This window comes from Pocillopora damicornis, chromosome 6, assembly GCF_964200805.1.
Source record: "Pocillopora damicornis chromosome 6, jaPocDami1.2, whole genome shotgun sequence".
NCBI classification, from domain to species: domain Eukaryota; kingdom Metazoa; phylum Cnidaria; class Anthozoa; order Scleractinia; family Pocilloporidae; genus Pocillopora; species Pocillopora damicornis.
This window is the reverse complement of record NC_142675.1, coordinates 24,816,620-24,833,092: the sequence shown is the minus strand read 5'-3', so window position 1 is coordinate 24,833,092 and position 16,473 is coordinate 24,816,620. Positions and strand designations below refer to the sequence as shown.

The 16,473-nt window shown below is 36.0% G+C and overlaps 4 protein-coding genes across 5 annotated transcripts; 1 reads left to right on the top strand and 3 right to left on the bottom strand.

Moving 5' to 3' along the window:
• Window positions 1-382: 382 nt before the first annotated feature.
• On the bottom strand, window positions 383-2,858 carry LOC113676165 (galactosylceramide sulfotransferase). Its single transcript, XM_027192785.2, has 2 exons — window positions 2,311-2,858; window positions 383-1,799 (listed from the first exon to the last, which is right to left on the bottom strand). The coding sequence occupies exons 1-2, from the start codon at window positions 2,502-2,504 to the stop codon at window positions 770-772; spliced, it is 1,224 nt and encodes a 407-aa protein (XP_027048586.2). The 5' UTR covers window positions 2,505-2,858; the 3' UTR covers window positions 383-769.
• Window positions 2,859-3,147: 289 nt separating this feature from the next.
• On the bottom strand, window positions 3,148-8,088 carry LOC113676280 (ras-related protein Rab6). Its single transcript, XM_027192925.2, has 7 exons — window positions 7,896-8,088; window positions 7,720-7,778; window positions 6,746-6,799; window positions 5,974-6,079; window positions 5,741-5,852; window positions 5,209-5,302; window positions 3,148-4,951 (listed from the first exon to the last, which is right to left on the bottom strand). Exons 1-7 carry the CDS (start codon window positions 7,957-7,959, stop codon window positions 4,814-4,816), a joined length of 627 nt encoding a protein of 208 aa, XP_027048726.1. The 5' UTR covers window positions 7,960-8,088; the 3' UTR covers window positions 3,148-4,813.
• On the top strand, window positions 8,079-14,726 carry LOC113676245 (uncharacterized protein C5orf34 homolog). The gene is made up of 11 exons (XM_027192878.2): window positions 8,079-8,455; window positions 8,660-8,845; window positions 9,408-9,644; window positions 9,892-9,971; window positions 10,117-10,356; window positions 10,512-10,572; window positions 11,128-11,396; window positions 12,659-12,760; window positions 13,281-13,321; window positions 13,555-13,613; window positions 13,758-14,726. Exons 1-11 carry the CDS (start codon window positions 8,159-8,161, stop codon window positions 13,896-13,898), a joined length of 1,713 nt encoding a protein of 570 aa, XP_027048679.2. The 5' UTR covers window positions 8,079-8,158; the 3' UTR covers window positions 13,899-14,726.
• LOC113676244 (emopamil-binding protein-like) lies at window positions 11,988-16,446 on the bottom strand. Of its 2 annotated transcripts, XM_089209762.1 has the most exons (6): window positions 16,227-16,406; window positions 15,631-15,700; window positions 15,353-15,491; window positions 14,641-14,684; window positions 14,286-14,517; window positions 11,988-13,184 (listed from the first exon to the last, which is right to left on the bottom strand). In XM_089209762.1, the coding sequence occupies exons 1-5, from the start codon at window positions 16,404-16,406 to the stop codon at window positions 14,315-14,317; spliced, it is 636 nt and encodes a 211-aa protein (XP_089065888.1). In that variant the 3' UTR covers window positions 11,988-13,184; window positions 14,286-14,314. The 2 variants fall into 2 exon arrangements, with proteins under 2 accessions (XP_089065888.1, XP_027048678.2); XM_027192877.2 differs by lacking the exon at window positions 11,988-13,184 and having other exon boundaries at window positions 13,477-14,517; window positions 16,227-16,446.
• Between the last annotated feature and the right edge of the window lie 27 nt (window positions 16,447-16,473).

The following is a 16,473-nucleotide window of genomic DNA, read 5'->3' as shown; positions in this document are numbered from 1 at the left end:
ACAGGTAGCGAGTAATTTGAAGACCGAGGAACGTAATTTTCAAGCGGAAAACTGAGTTATATAGCTTCAACGCCCCTCTTTGATTAAACGAAATTGCATTTTTGTGACTTAAAACAAATAATTTCAATTTCCACTCTATCATCATCATACCGATCGCATAAGGAGTATGTGGGACAAGAAAAAAAAAACCGCAAAAGAAACCAAAAAGAATTCTTGATAACCAAAATATTGTTGTGTGCTTGAAGCTTTTTGCTGAAAAAGTCATGTCTAAAAATCTGTCACATCTAGATCGCACGGACCGTTTCTATACGTATTTTTGCCCTGCTCTACAGTGTAATACCGTGACTTATTTTACGTGATCCATTGCCCTAGTATGGCAAAATGAAATTATAAATTCATTTATTTTCGTTTATTCATTTAGTCTAACTTAATCTTGCTGTAAAATACTTAATGTATACCAAGCGATTCAACTGACTGGATATGAATCGCTCGAAACATCAGCTTAAAGCTTTTTACGGTGGCTGATTATTAACTCAGTTGATAAAACCAAATCACCTTGTTATACTCCCCCACCGTACCTGCATACGAATCGTAACCAGCTGGATTAGATACGACTGGGCAAGAAACGACTTTGGGTACGAAATAACGACCCAATTTAGTCGTATGTTTAAATAATAAAATGTCAGTACTTTTTTTTACCGGACTCTTTTTCAATGCTACCCAGATATAAGAAAAATAGGGAACGCATCGTGATCAGCTGCAGTAAGTTCTAATTTAAGGCTTTTTTTCTTAAATATTCCATATAGTCAATCTCATTGGTTATCATTTTTCCACAAAGAAGCCTCAATTGAGGAGTGATATTCTCCTTCAAAGCGTACCCCTTGATAAACTTCGACTGCTTGGCGTACGCCTTTCCAAAATGTTCCCCAGGGAGTAAACACTCTTCCTCCAACATCTTGTTGTAATTTCTCAAGCGATGAACGTCAATCCAAAACACATTCCCGAGCTTTTCAATTTTGTTCCAAAACGTTCTGTTAAAATAATTATAAAGTAATACATCAGCTCTGTTCCACTGCCGAATCTTCTGCACAAGTTCTTCAGAAAGGTTTGTATTAGCGTCGGAGGATTTCCGTTGGTTGAGCCTAAAATACACAACATCTCGAATATCCCAACAGAGCTCTCGGGCGAGTAAAATGAGTGACTCGTCAAAATACTCCATCAGGAGGACGAGGTGAAAACTTCCATCGATTTCATTTAACGCCTCTTTTATCTTTTTATCGGTAAAATATTGCTCTTTTTCCAATCCCAAGTCAAAAAATTGTCCATTTTTCAGCAAGTTTAGATATGGAAAGACAGATCCAGATTCTGAAAGATCTGAGAGTTTTGCCAAGGTATTGATAGGATCGACAAAAAAAGTCGCTAAGGAATTTTTTGAATCTTTGATTCTAAGCAACTGAGCAAATTCCATGTAAGAAAACGTTGATTCAAACTGCGAGACAGGATTTCGAAGGATGGTAATAAAAACTGCATTCGGTCTCATCAGCTCAGTCATCGATTTTCTGTTCCATCTCGCGTGATTGGAGAAAATATTCGGTCTTTTACCTTTAAGATCCGCTATAAAAGTACTTTCGAACGACAGAGGCCAGAAGAAATTAAAGAAACCATCTTGGGGAAGAGCGAAAGTCAAGTTGTGAAAGTCTCCATATCTGTTGAGTATGTTTGTGATTGTACTGCTGCCTGTCTTGTGGGTTTTCAAGAAAAGCACGTGTTCTTTTGGTTGACAGGTGTTTGGCGTGGTACTGTCGATTGAAAGAAAAAACAACAAGAAATTAGTATCCTCAATTAAGGAAAGAATATAAAAGATAAACTATCATTGGTCTCTCTTTCCTTTCAGACGTAAGGGTTTCTTTTTTTTCTGTATTAAGTAAGCTTAATAAACAATCAATTGAAACCAATGACACTTTTTTATTTTTTAACTGACTTGTTCTGAATTGTCGAGGTATTACTCCTCGAGTTCATTTTGCGTTTGTGCGGCATTTCTAAGTTAAAAACCCCAGCAAAAACATTTTCTATCAATTAGTTGTTTTAGGATTAAAAATTCGACACTTGTTTGAGTTTCTATATATACATCCTTGAGATTAAAGCTATCGAAACTCTCGTTCGCTTCTCTGATGTCCCCAAAGAAACGCTCGTGCAGCGAGCTGCGAGAATCCTACCTCATTATCTGCACCAAAACCGCCCTTTCCCCTCCCCCCTTCCTTTGTACCCCCGCCACGCCGGTTATTGTTGCAACACTTCAAACCAACACACCTGAATTTTTCTGTTTTTCCCATTCCTGTTATGTACTGTATGTACTCTTTGTCATCGTCATCTGTCACGCTCATCATCTTTCCCAAGTTGGACACGTAAACGATGAAGATGATAAGAACGACAGTTGCCACAAAAAGCTTCCTTGAAAAGATCGAAGATGGAGGCGCTTGATGCCATTTCACAATTATCGCCATTCAAATTGTCCTCCAGTTATGAATAAACTTGGTATTCTCCCTTGAGGACCAAAAGATTCTTAGATCATAGATCGTTGGTGCATTTGTTAAGAAGCAGTACTTTTATCTGCCACGTCTATCTGAGAGCAGCGACTAAACAAAAAGATCCATTGAAGCTAGTTACAACGCATTCGTTTTCACGACTGGTCGCCACCTGTTTTAGTTTTTCTTGAATTACCCGCCAAATAATGTAATTAATAACCTCTCTACCTGTTTGATTGACACCTCCATGTTAGCTAACGTGAAATCCCAGTCAGGTTTTTATTGTCCGACTTTTTGGGCAAAAATTGGGCATCTTTGATCACGTATCATTTCTGACGTGGTCAAGAATTCTGACTCTTAGGACTATTGAAAAGGGAGTGGGGAAGTGTTCCGGAATGGCACTTTTTCCCCTCCCACGCGAAATGCCTCTTAGAGTGTAGGTACATCTTAACTGATCAACCTAGAAGCTTACAAAGAAAAAAAGTGAACAAGGCATGTCGTGTACCTCTCTATAGAAGCCCTGATGACGCATAGGAGAAAACAGAGAGAGAAAAAAAAAAACAAACAAATACAAATAAAACTAAAAATGCTCCATATATCCGCGAAGATCACAAACGAGTGATTTCTTTTGAACAAAATTATACAGAATTTATTCTATAAAACAAGTTTGAACAATTATAATTATGAAAACTATCTGGCTAAAGATTAACAACAAAAGAACCACAGGTGAAGTATTTCAAAACATAAAAACATGTCAGTCACTGAACATAATCTAGGAATATTGGTGGCGACAGATAACCTGGTTGATATCTTACTTTGAGTTTTTTTATTTGTTATTTTGCATATAACTTGTATGTACCTTTTAAAATAAGATGAAAATAAACAAACAGAAGTTTGCAAAGGCCAGACATGCAGTGCGACTTTCATCTAAAAACTATCCATCAGCATAAATGCATCACCTTTCCTCAATTCTACTAGGCAAACAAATCAAGCAAAGGTTTCCTTGTGTCTTTTCTCATTTCTAAACATGTTGAGAATAGAATTACTTATGTCACACTATTCAAATCAATTATCAGGGTACAAAATTTTTTTTGTAGGGTTGACATCAGTAATCTTTTGATCAAACTAGAAGAAATACTATGCCCCAAAGTTCACATGCAGTAATGCCAGTTTGGACCTTGATGTAATTATATTTTCTTTTTCTTTATAACCGTAAATACTGAATTAAGGTAATAAGTTACTGTTATCTGAAAGGTTTCAATGAAGACAGTTTTAAACAGTTATACTACTGCTTACATGACCTTAACCCTTTGACTGCCAAGAGTGACCCAGATGGAATTTCTCCCTATAAGATTGAAACAATATCAAGGAGTCAAGTGACGAGATTAAAAACAGATATCAGCTATGGAATACTTGGTTGATCAAATACCAAATTCCCAGAACTTTCATCATAAAAATTGTATGGCAGACAGTAAGGAGAATAACTAATAAGATCTTTGGAGTAAAAGAGTTTAAAGCTCCTAACTTCATCTCTTCAGATTTTATTTTTTTAGATTTCTATGGTCTTGTTTAGTGGCAACAGTCACCTATTCCACCCCTGTTGGTAACTTGAGAAAAACTGAATTGAAACCTCTGATTCACAGTCAAATATCATTGAATACTGATTACTGATTATGCCAAGTGCATAAAACAGTTTGAAATGAGTTATCAGGCTTGTCAATTAAGCATTAAATAAACAAGCTTGGTTGAGAAAAAACAGTTCTGCAAATTGAAACTCCCTTTGGATTAAACTTATCACTTGCTTTTTCAGAGTTGTAAAACTTTTATAAATTTCTCACTGAGATAAGTGGTAATTGAACTAAGTGAAAGCTTTGTTTTGTGTTTATGTATCTGTACTGATACATGTGTATTAACTTTTTTTAATGTTCTTGTGATAAAAAATGATTATTGTTTTTCCTAAATAAGAATGCCATTGCCTCTGCTATTTGAATTCATGGCTTTCCATGATTAAAAACAAACTTTGCTTTATTTTCCATTCTATGCAATTTCCTGCAAGGAGTACTTGTTGACTAGCAGAATTCAACCCAAGGCTTTTTTAATTAAAACAAAAATAAACACAGTGAAGCCTTGCAACTACAATTTTGCAGCAAAGCATGCAATATTAGCCCATTATTAGAAGTCAACAATAAATTATTGAAGCTGCAAAGTCTGTCTAGTTTGTCTCAAACTTTAGAAGGAAGAATAGTTGCAACAGAAGACACTCTAAAGTCTTGGCTTTTGGTACATAATCAGCAGACACAGCCTCCACTCTGCGGTTGGGGTTCTGGTGGTGTGTCCTTTAGTCTAACTTCTATAAGGTCATCTTTGTTCTGTTTATCTGATGTACTTTCCATGCCTGGTAATGCTGCAGCAACTCTCCTGAATAGCTGTTGGAAAAACAATACACCTGTTATGACCACATGCTTTGTATCTGAAAACATCATAAATTCTTTTCATGAGAAAAGAAAGAGAGGGAAAGGCTAACTTAAAGAGTTTTTTTTGGAGACAGAAATAACTATTTTCAGACTGATTTCGGAATCAAGAACTGGACTCTCACAGCTCCATTTTTAGTATTTCCATGTTGTTTAGGTTATATGATAATCGTTGTTATAATTCAATTTCAAATGAAGCATTTGAAACATACCTGTTTCACATTATACCCAGCCTTTGCACTTGTTTCTATGAACATCACATTTAATTCCTTTGCTTTTCTTTCTCCATCTTCTGTTGTAACTTGTCTGTATATATATAAAAAAGCAAACAATAAACAAACACAGAGAATCACTGAAGTTGCAAGTGAAGTTGACATAATTTTATCACCTACAAAACCTGAAAATGGTTGTTGATGATCATTGCCTCACAGTGCTGAATGTACTTGGAAGAAAGTGGTTTTAATCCTCTTTAACAAAACTGTATGTATATGGGGGTAGCTTTCCTCTCTTGACATTTTAAAGTGCAATTGTAGCTAAACAAAGGAATGCTCTGCTTGTGAAAGCAGGCTTAGGAAAACAGTGACATCCAATAAAGTCAAAATAAACATAAGAATGAGGCTTAAAATAAGGTCTCTTTATTTATAATATTCATTTGTTGATGTCAAAATAAATGTATCAGTAAAATCACATTTATTTGTATGTTCATATTTTCATGCAGTTAACTAAGAGACACCTGGGTGTTACCTTTTGTCTGAGAGATCTGTCTTGTTTCCAACCAACATAATAATGACATCACTCCCTCTCTCTGTTCTAACATCATCAATCCATTTTGCTGTTTGTTGGAAAGAGTTATAGTCTAAAAACAAAGTAATCAAATGTGTTAATGATACAGGAGACTTGCAAAGTAGCTCAAATGTAAAATTGCAGTACTGTTGTTTTTGTTGAATGTGTACAGTTAAAACAAAATGTTGCATTACTTGTTATGTCATAAACTACTACAGCCACACTTGAGTCTCTGATATAGCTGGGTATTAAGCTTCTAAATCTCTCCTGGCCTGCTGTGTCCCAAAGTTGTAGTCTCACCTGCGGTAAAAATCAACAAATTGTCTTCTTATTCCACTTATTGACAATGTCAAACATCTGTCTGAGTACATTTATATGATTAACCTGTACATGTAAATCAAATACAGTCTGGATATACTTCTCAAACAAAGCTACAAAAGCCTTGTTATTCTTGAAATTAACTTTTCAGAAAAACTGATGAAAAATGTATGAAAAACAGGGTCTCTAAGAATCAGTAGCCAACCAGGATTCAGTAAAATAACCTTAATTCTTTCATTTCTACACCTGTATTTGAGATAACAGCAGAAATTGAGGTAAGGATTTACCTGATACTAAAGAGTGCATCAAAAATGGATGCTACGTAATTTAAACAGAAATTTTGCTTTTGTTTCTAACCAGTGCCACTCATAACAAAGATTTAGTTTACAGGGCATACCAGCTTATCAATAATCTCATCGGTCAAGTAAATAGCAAGTATTCTAACTTTATCTTATATACATGTTATTGTAACAGTTTCCATGGTTACTTCCAGCACTCAGATTCTCATACTATGCTGTTTTGTTAGCCTTTCATGCACATTCAGTCCACAATCATTTTAATTTGAATCACAGTGCAGAGTATACCAAGTCTAGCAGTTAAGTATTTAACTCGCATCTAAACAACATACAAATAATTTTAAATACTTACCGTTCTGTCTTCAAGATACATGGTTTTTGACAGAAAGTCTATCCCAATTGTTGCCTGTAGAAAAGGGAAATTAACCCTTTAATCTCTAAGAGTGACCAGCATCTAATTTCTCCTTACAATTTCTCCCCTAAATAACATATTAACGTGACAAGAATTGAGGGAATGATCACCAACTGTGAATTGTTAAACAAATTCTCCTTTTCAGCACCTTAAGAAATTTATGGAGAACAGTATGGAGAATATGAATACTGATGTTAGGGTGTAAAAGCTTAATTGATACGGAGTAATCATGTCATCACCACATAAAGTGCAAGGTTTCAGGTTTTCTTTTCAAGAATACATTGACATCCAAATTTCCATAGGTAAACGTTTTCTTTATTGCTTTGATGTTTATCTGAATTTCCCTAAGTCAAGAATATAATTTCTTTACACTAAGGCAAGATCGACAGTAAAGGACTTCCTGTAATGGTTTCAAAACCAATGTACATATAAATGATATGCAGTAGCATTTCCTGAATTCAAACTCTCCTTCACTGTTCTACTTTCTAGTAAAATAAACCGTATTGAAAACTGATCTTTAGCTTTTTTCTGTCTGCTTTATTCTCAGCGGTTAGTAATCAATAAAACTCCCTTGACGGTATTTCGCTTTTCCTACCGACATTAAGTCAGGCAAGAAAATAAGTCACCCTCAGTTTACAAATTTTACAAGATTAAATCGTTTGATTCCTTTAAAGGATCCGCTATGTTATTTCCCACCACAACTGCGCCGAACAGTAAAGCGAAAATAATATTGACACTCAAGGAAGGATTGCTAAGTATGCAAAAAGCAGTGTTATCATCAGCTCGTATATGGGTAAATACTAAACCTTCAAGCATATTTCGCGGGTAAAATACATGAAAACTCGACGGGAAAAACGAATCTTACTTGGAAAAAGTTGTTAAACAGCTGAAAACTAGTAATCTCTATAACCTACCTGGTAAGTATTGTCAAAGCTATCGTACATGAATCTTGTTATGAGAGACGTCTTTCCCACTAAAAGTAGACAACACAACCATTTACTAAAACCCAGAATGACCGGGTCCAACCCACCATTTATTACAGTGATCAACTGACTTTTCGAACATCACCAAGCTGTCACAGAAAACTCACCGCTCTGTTCGCCTAAAAACACCAACTTGAATTTTCTAAGAGGATTCCCAAAGTCGGAAGACATGTCTGCGTGAGGTATAGAATCAACAGTGCTCTACAGAACCGCGAAGTGATATTTTTGTACCGAATATTACACTATATTTATCTCCAATCGAAGCCACGTAGAAATTTTGAATGCAATCTGCGCTTGCGTAGCCGGTACTTTCTCGAAACGACGTCACAAACTGAGGAACCGAGCCTTAGCTTTTTAAGAAAACAAAAAAATGGCGGCAGATTTGAAAAGATGTGGTGAAATGTGCTCAATTGATTTGATTGTTCTGTACGAAAACGATCGTTTATTTATAAAGTATAGTGATGGCTCATCTATTGAACTGTCTCCTTGTGGATCGGCGTTTGTTCATCGTCAAACAGCCTTGAGTAGCTCTGCTCAGTTTCGTCAACTGACGAGATTTGCCGTGAGCTCGTTTCGATCGAAAATAAAAGAGGCTATCAGGATTCGTAACTTGTTTGCGGCTAGACCATACCTGTGTAAGGAACTAACAGACCCACAGGACCTTAAGGTATGTTGGTCCACGATCGCAGTGAATTCATTCAGCCATGTCCCATATTTTGGCAATTTTTGTGATTTCTCCGTTTCATTTATAGCTCTTGTACATCATCTTCGAGTATTCGAGATGATGGAGGTTTACTTAGTACTGTAGTAGTTTGCATGACTATATATTGCTCATACGTGTTATTCATTTAACAAAATTGAAATTCTCTAGATCGGTTATAAAGATGTCACGCAGTGTTGTTGGCCTGACGAACCTTCCTCGTGTTTTATTACAACAATGTCAGATGGTTCAGCGTGTGTCATGTCTGTCGATGGTCTGGCAAGCTTAACTCTTATGCCTCACAGACAAACGTTTATAGTTAAGTTTCTTGCAGAAGTTAGATACGATTCAACCAAGGTAACGTGTACAGTATTCCTCGATAGTTCACGGACCCTTTCACTACTAGCAGTGATCAACAAGTTATTTCACGTTACAATAAGTACATCCTCAAAGATTTCAAAGAGACAGGAGACGAGAATATAGAAAAAACTAACTAGGGAACAATATTTGAATTAAAAACTAACTAGGGAACAATATTTGAATTAAAATCAAATTCTCAAAGCTAGCAGTATATGAAATGTACAACGGACAGCAAAGAGATTTACGGTATGTACATTTGTAGAGATTATGGATAATAGGAAGGTATAGTGGCCAGTTCACACAAGGTCCTCTATAGCTGTAATGGGAGCCGGCACTAAAGTTCACCGCTTACTTTTCATTGCTAGGCAAAATAGACCATTTCTATACTGTTTAGTTCCTTCAATCTTCCTGTCTGCCTCCCTTCCCCAGGTTCAATGGGTACCAGTGAGCTGTCAATACAATGTGACAGTGTTACGCAAGAGGAAATTTGCCATTGATTGATGTTACTCTTTCTAGAGTCACTGTTTCCATGCTTCATTTTTCTTCTCTTACTTGATAGATGATGGGAAACAAAGTCTCAGAGATGCAATGTCAGAAGCATTATTTTGCTTTGCACGAAAAAATTCATTCAGTATTTTCCTATCCTGAGGCATGGAAATATCCTCTCCAACTTGTTCTTGATGCAGTCAACAACAAAGCCAAAGATCCTTCCTGCTCCCTGCACAAAGAAACAACTTTGCCAGTGTCTCTGCCTGTCACATGTAGTGCTCCTCATCTTCACACATGGAACACTCAGGTGTTACCTCATTGGTCATCTAAACTTAATTCATTTTACTTCATTTAGTTAACAAACTGTAATCCACAGACACAGTATCAGTTAGTACTGATGTTTTACCTCTCAACTGCATTCCCTTATTTTCCTGACACTTCTTCACTTTGCCAATGTCACAAGTATTAAAGTGGTGTTAGAAATTCCTTTTTCTTGATTATTATTCATCTACATTCCCCATGATGAATAAGTTTTTACTTTAAACTCTCACCAGATGCCACATGATGATAGCTGCCTGAACTGGGAGTTCCTCTGGAAGCCAAAAGTTATTTGGAAAGATGGAGTTACTTATAGGTGTGTTTCAGTTCTAAAGTTTTCCAGCTGCCAGCTCTTCCAATGATAAATACTATGTATTCTAACGTTTGTTAGCTTGCTAGTCTTTCATTGTTAAAATATACAATTTACTCTTTAATGAAATTGGTTGTAATCATGGTTGCAGAGTTTTTTGTCAGTCACCTGGCTTGTTCACCATGGAGATTCACCCAGTGGATGGCTCTGTTATGAGGTCACAACGACCCAATGGAAGATATTTTGATCACTGGTTTGTTCATAATAATGAACAAACTGGCTTACAGGAAGTTGAGATTCAAGAACGAGTTTACTCTGCTGATAAACCTCTTCCAGACAGATTACTGCAGACAGAATATTCCATTGGTCGTCTTTTGAAACAGGCCACAAGGTGCAGCTTTTTTAAAAGCACTCAAACATGACTTAAATGTAATTTTTCTGCATCATCACAGTCTATTGTCTGTATTGTCTGTCTTATTTGTTCTGTCTAGTGAACTACAGTGTTGTTTGTACAGTGCAAAAACTAGCCATGTTATGTTTTGTCAGATATATAGAATTCCTCAAGAATGCTGAGTATCAAGGAGAAGAACGCTGCTGCTGGAAAGAGGTGTGGTTTACTTCATTAATTAGGATTAATATTTTATAGTGAATCTTGAATTAATTAATTAATTAATCAATTAATTTTATTTTGATATTAAATACTTCAGTAATAACATTTATATACTTGTATGTATTACATATCACTTAAATTTGAACATCTTTAATCTTGATGTGGGTTTCTATTCATTATTTGGCACAACCCCTTTCATCTTGTAACTTACTATCAGAGTGAAAAAAAGCTAACTCAGATGTACCATTCACAAATTTAACACGGCAATGAGAGAAACCACAGCTGCAGTAAAATTAGGCTAACCTGGATGTACCATTCACAAATTTAACAAGGTAATGAGAGAAACCTCTGAGGTTTCAGTAGTAAGAGCTATCTGATGTGTAATTTAACTCTAAGAGTACAATATACTTCATACATAAGCCATTAGTGGGCTTTTGAGGAATTGATGTGAAATTCAATGCATGAAATTCTGATCCACTATTCAACCTACTCATAAATGTTAATTAATTGTAACAACTATTAATACACCACATGACTTTTAATCCATGGCAGACATCCAAATCCACAACTGTTTTATCCAAGCCATCTTGTCCAGTACATCTTGTGGATGCTGCAGATGTTCCAGGAACAGGGAGATTCAAGGCTTACTCAAATGGACACATCAGTGTTGTGTTTAGTGACAGGACAATCCTGGATGTAAGGAATTCAAGTGACCACAAGCAAAATGATCTGCAGAACCGTTGGTGTCAGCTAGTTCTTTCAAATGGGAATGTTCAGCAGTTTAAACTGAACAATGTGGAGCAGTGTGGTTTTTACAAAAGGTACAGTGTTGTAAAAGGGAAACCAATTAAAAAATGTAGCTTATTTCTGGACAAAGTTATATGGGTAACGTAACGATGTTAGAATATCCAATGTAGTACAAAGTGGTCTCAGTAGAAGATAGCACTTGATTGATCAATACATACTTTGAAACCTAGAGCCCCAATATTTTATCCTTTCCTTGCTTTACCCTTATCTTTCCATTTGTTACAGTTGCCTGCTTCTTGTTTTATTGAGAACCTCAAAAGAAATGAAAATGAAATAATCTGACATTAACCCTTTCCACTCTTTCATCGATATACATATACTCCATACTGGTTTTCTATACATTCCCTAAGTTGCCGAGGAGGAGAATTTGTTTGATAATCCAGAGCTTCTTTAGTTGGTGACCTTTTTCTTTATTCTCACAACCTGAATGTGTGATTTGGGGGTGATATTGTAAGGAGAAATTAGATGCTAGTCACTCTTTAGGATTAGAGAGTTCATAGTGAGGTTGTAAATGCCCAAATTCCCTGTGGGGCAATAAGCCAACCCAAACTAAGTATAATATATGCACACTTGGCCATGTTACATGTAGATCTAAGTTATCATCATCATCATCATCATATTTTTATTTGCCTTATTTACACAATACAAAAAAATTTATTTACAGCAGTTATAGCTAGAAGGTGAGGAGACCCAGGAAGCCACCAGGCTTATGGGAGGGCCACTTCACTTACATTAATAAATAAAGTAAAAAAAAAGTGCCGCGAATGTGCGGCTAGGCCAATTCAAGGATTAGTTAAGCAAAAACTCTTGCATTTTCGTCTTAAAACTAAGAAGGTTTGATGAATGAGTGACTGAAACAGGAAGAGAGTTCCAAATTTTAGGACCTTGGTAAAGAATTGTAAATTGCTTGAAATTTGTACGACACAAAGTTTAATCTACATAGCATTAACCCACCCTTAACCCTTAAATTCCCAGTGTTAGATTGTTAATTCTCCCTTCTAGCTACTAAAAATTTCCTTGTAAATTAGTTACAAGAATTTAGACGAAGATCAAAATAAAAACCTCTACCTGGTAAGTTAGAGTATTCTCATTACCTGTTTACTGGTTATTGTAATGGATATTATTGGGAGAAGTGACATGTTCATCACTTCTGGGAGTGAAAAGGTTTAGAAAATGCTGTCCTGTGCTAAGACTTTTTGTGAGGATGCTGAAACAAGTTGAATTTGTGTTAGCCATGACCTGTTTATTTGCTTAAGTTGATGTTGTTCTTGTCCAGGTATACAGATATGGCTCTGCATTGGGCAGAGTGGGTAGCTGCCACACCCTCACAAAGGAGAACCTTTTACAAAGACACAATATGGGACCCTGAGAGAAGAAGGTGAATAAGACTCCTGAAACTTTGACCATAAAAAGCACTGAGCATCACAATTTACACACCCAGATCATGAAGCAGATTTGGGAAATATTACATGTCTCTATGGCACTAGCAAGCTTTGAAAAAGTTTAAGTAGTGAGTAGTCCAGTGGTCAGTGTGCTGGACTCTGGGTCCGACGGCCCCGGTTCAAGTCCTGGCTGGTGCATATGACGTTGTGTCCTTAAGCAAGACGCTTCACTCACATTGCTTCGTCTTCTTGGATAGGACGTAAAACCGTAGGCCCCGTCTCCTGCAGGGTTGGGGTAGGAGACATTAATTTCCCACGCACGAGATTACTGTGTGGTGGATGTCCTCCCCTGGGGTGGGATGGGTGGAAGAGACACTAATTGTAAAGCGCCTTTGATCATCCATAAAATGTTAAAGGGCCCTATATAAGTAAATAAATTATAAATTATAAATTATAATTAAATTATAAATAAATTATAAATTATTATAAATTATAACATTTTGTTATTTTCCACAGGGCCATTGACATTGAAATGGGAAAAATTAAGACATTCAATTGTATCCTTGGTGTCATCTCTCTTGAAAATAACTGAACCCTGCAATAGTTGATAACTCAAGACAATAATTCACCATCTTAATAAAAATGATCACCACTATTATCTAGTAAATTTATTTCATGTTCAGTAACCAGTGAGGACACTTCATTCACAGGTATGTTTTGATATGATTTATTGGAGTTTGTAATTATTTTTACTTACAATCCTTAACTTAGTGATTGAACTGTACTTCAGATGTTCATAATCAAAATCATGTGGAACATTTGGTGGGAAAAAAGTTTCAGGATATTCAGGTGAAGACAATGATTAAAAAAAATCATTTAATCTGAAAGGTTCCAGACCAAGGACTGATTAAATCTAGTTTCCTAGTGACTCTTATTGTTAACAATGTACAGTACAGGGTATCTAATGTTCAGTATTCTGTTGATTCTAACCAGGATGCTACTGAGAATGACAGCACTGAGCCAGGCTCAGGCCAAGGTGACAGGGAAACTATAATCAGGAGAGTTCTGGAACAGACAAGTGAGGCCATATGTGAAATTGATGGTCTGCTAACTACATTAAAATGTTCATCTTGAAGAAAATGCCTCCTCTCGAAGATTAAGAATCAATTTTGGTGCCTAAATTGTTAAATTTTTCTTTAAAAAATCTGATGATGATGTACATGTACAGCTGATTTCCATTTCAAAAGTTACTGTACTTACAACTTACTCTCATTTCTTAAGCAGCAAACATTTTTTTAAAAAAACGTTTTGTGATCCTGTGCACACAGAAACTCCACAAAATCTTTTCCGTAGACTATGATTACAAACTTAAGACTTAAAAAGAAAGGATTAGCTGCTTATTGAGAAGAACTGACTGGCCATTGGAAAGCATTTCAGGTGCAGAATAGAAGCTAGCAGAGATAGGAAACATTGCATGTAATGAGTTATGCTTGTAGCTAGCCAATGCTAAATAATGCTGACCTATGATGTGACTGCCGAATTATAGGCTTTCATGTCTTTTTCTTTTGGGTTGTTGCTGATGTTTTACCAGTGAGCAGCTCTTCCATTTCCTTCCAAGAATGCCATAAAAGGAGAAAAGGAATAATGACCCACAAGCCATTAAAAAAGACTAAATAGCACCACAGGTACAAAGCAGAGCTTGTGTCTAAACTAGGGCTGCCTACCAACCATTCGGGACAAAATGTCATCCAACCTGGAAAAAATAATGATCCCTATTAATGGAAATAATTGTTGCAACATTTATTATTTATCATTGTAGAAGGAGAATAAAATTGTACATCATAAGCAGATAGACAAGAAATGACAATTACTATACCTCCATACAGCTCACAAACACAGAGAGTGATCTGTATAAAATGTCTGTTGAAATGATGTGAAACAAATACACTTCAATGATGCCAAGCATTTTGATTATGTGCATATATTTTCTACTGCAATAACTCATTCATTCATTTTTATGGTCTCTATTCTGAAAGTGTTGGTGTCTGTAACAACCCTGCCCCCCCTTTTTTTTCACCTTGTGTATGTTTGCAAATTTTGCAAATTTGTTTGTTATTTAGCTTAAATCCTTGTATATTACAACAACAAAAAATCAATGGAACTGCATAACTATTTGTCCAGAAAACCTCTCTACCTGCAAGTATTGGATTCAACCTCAGAACAATTGTGAAAAGAAAATGTTTCTTTAGTGTTTCTTTCAATGGCACAATCTCAAACTTCCCCTTGATATGTTACAGCTTTCAAATAGAGGCCACTTCTGACATCTTTGGGTATACCGATTTCATGTTGGTTTTGACTCTATTTCCTTCTAATTTCCCAAACAGTGACTGGCATCTAATTTCTCCATACAATACCACCCTTGAATAAAATGTCAGGGTCATGAGTATAAAGGAAATGATCAGCAATTTAAGAAGCTTCTGATAGTCTAACAAATTCTCCTAATCAGTAGCATAGGATCTGTAAAGAGAGCAGTGTGGAGAATATGAATACCAATCTTAGGGTGTAAAGGTTTAAATATCAAGACAGACCTGTAATGTTTGTAGTAAGAAATGGCATGAATCAACAACAAAGCTAATGGTCCTGTGAGAAAGACTGTCAGAATCTCTAGTGAAACAATTGTTGGATCAGAGTGTAGCCACCTTGAATCAGCTTTGCCATATTCCTTCCCTAAAATCAGAATTAATTTGTAATCATATCTAACATGAGGAAGCTGTTTGGTTCCACAGCAACTGGAACCAATGACAGCCATTGAAGTTAATAAAAAGTATCATTCACCAACACTGATAGTGTAGTTACTGGTACTCACACAACTCAGCCAGAATGTGGCTGGAGTTATTAACACTTCCAGTTAGAGAGAAGTACACAAATGGTCCTTCCTGTGGAAAAAGAAAATGTAAAAAGGTTTTTTTTTTTTTTTTTTTTTCATAGGGAAAAGGTTCCTTGCCTTTTCCTCACATGAACTTATGCTATTCGGTGAAAATTGCTTTTTGATTCTTATTTTATTTGGGATGGACCATAAAAAACGAGGGAGGAGGGGGTACAGAAAGTTAATGTCATGAACAATTTCTAACAAATTTAATGGTGCACTGCCTTGAAAAACATTTCCTCCACAGAGAGTTTAAGGAAAATTTTTGGAAAAAATATGGGACATTCATGTGGCTTGGGAATGCCACATTCTAGAATAATTTTCCAATTGGTCCATCCTTACAAAAAAAATTCATGCATTGGCTATGAGTACTTTTTCTTGGGAAGAACGTAAAAATATTTATTTTTTCTTATCTGACTTGACCTTCCTTTTGCTGCTTGTTTCTACTGGTTTCCAATTATCTCCTTTTAAACTTTTTATTCCCTTCCGTCCATGATTTGAACAAAGTCATATATAGTGCCAAAATTTACACCCACCAGTGTAAAATGTGTCATCGCATCATACAATAACCACGTAATTATCCACTTCTCCAACGATGGCAGCTTACGACCAGCAGTAAAAGCTAAAATCATCGCTAAAAAGAGTTGCAAAAAAGTGAAGGAAAGACTTAGGACAGAGGTCGCATTTGTCTCCAGAGGTGTCCAAAGACGTGCCATGATACAGAGTCAGTTTGCATGTCATGTACGAACATCTGAAGATGACATATGTGTCAAGCGCCATTTT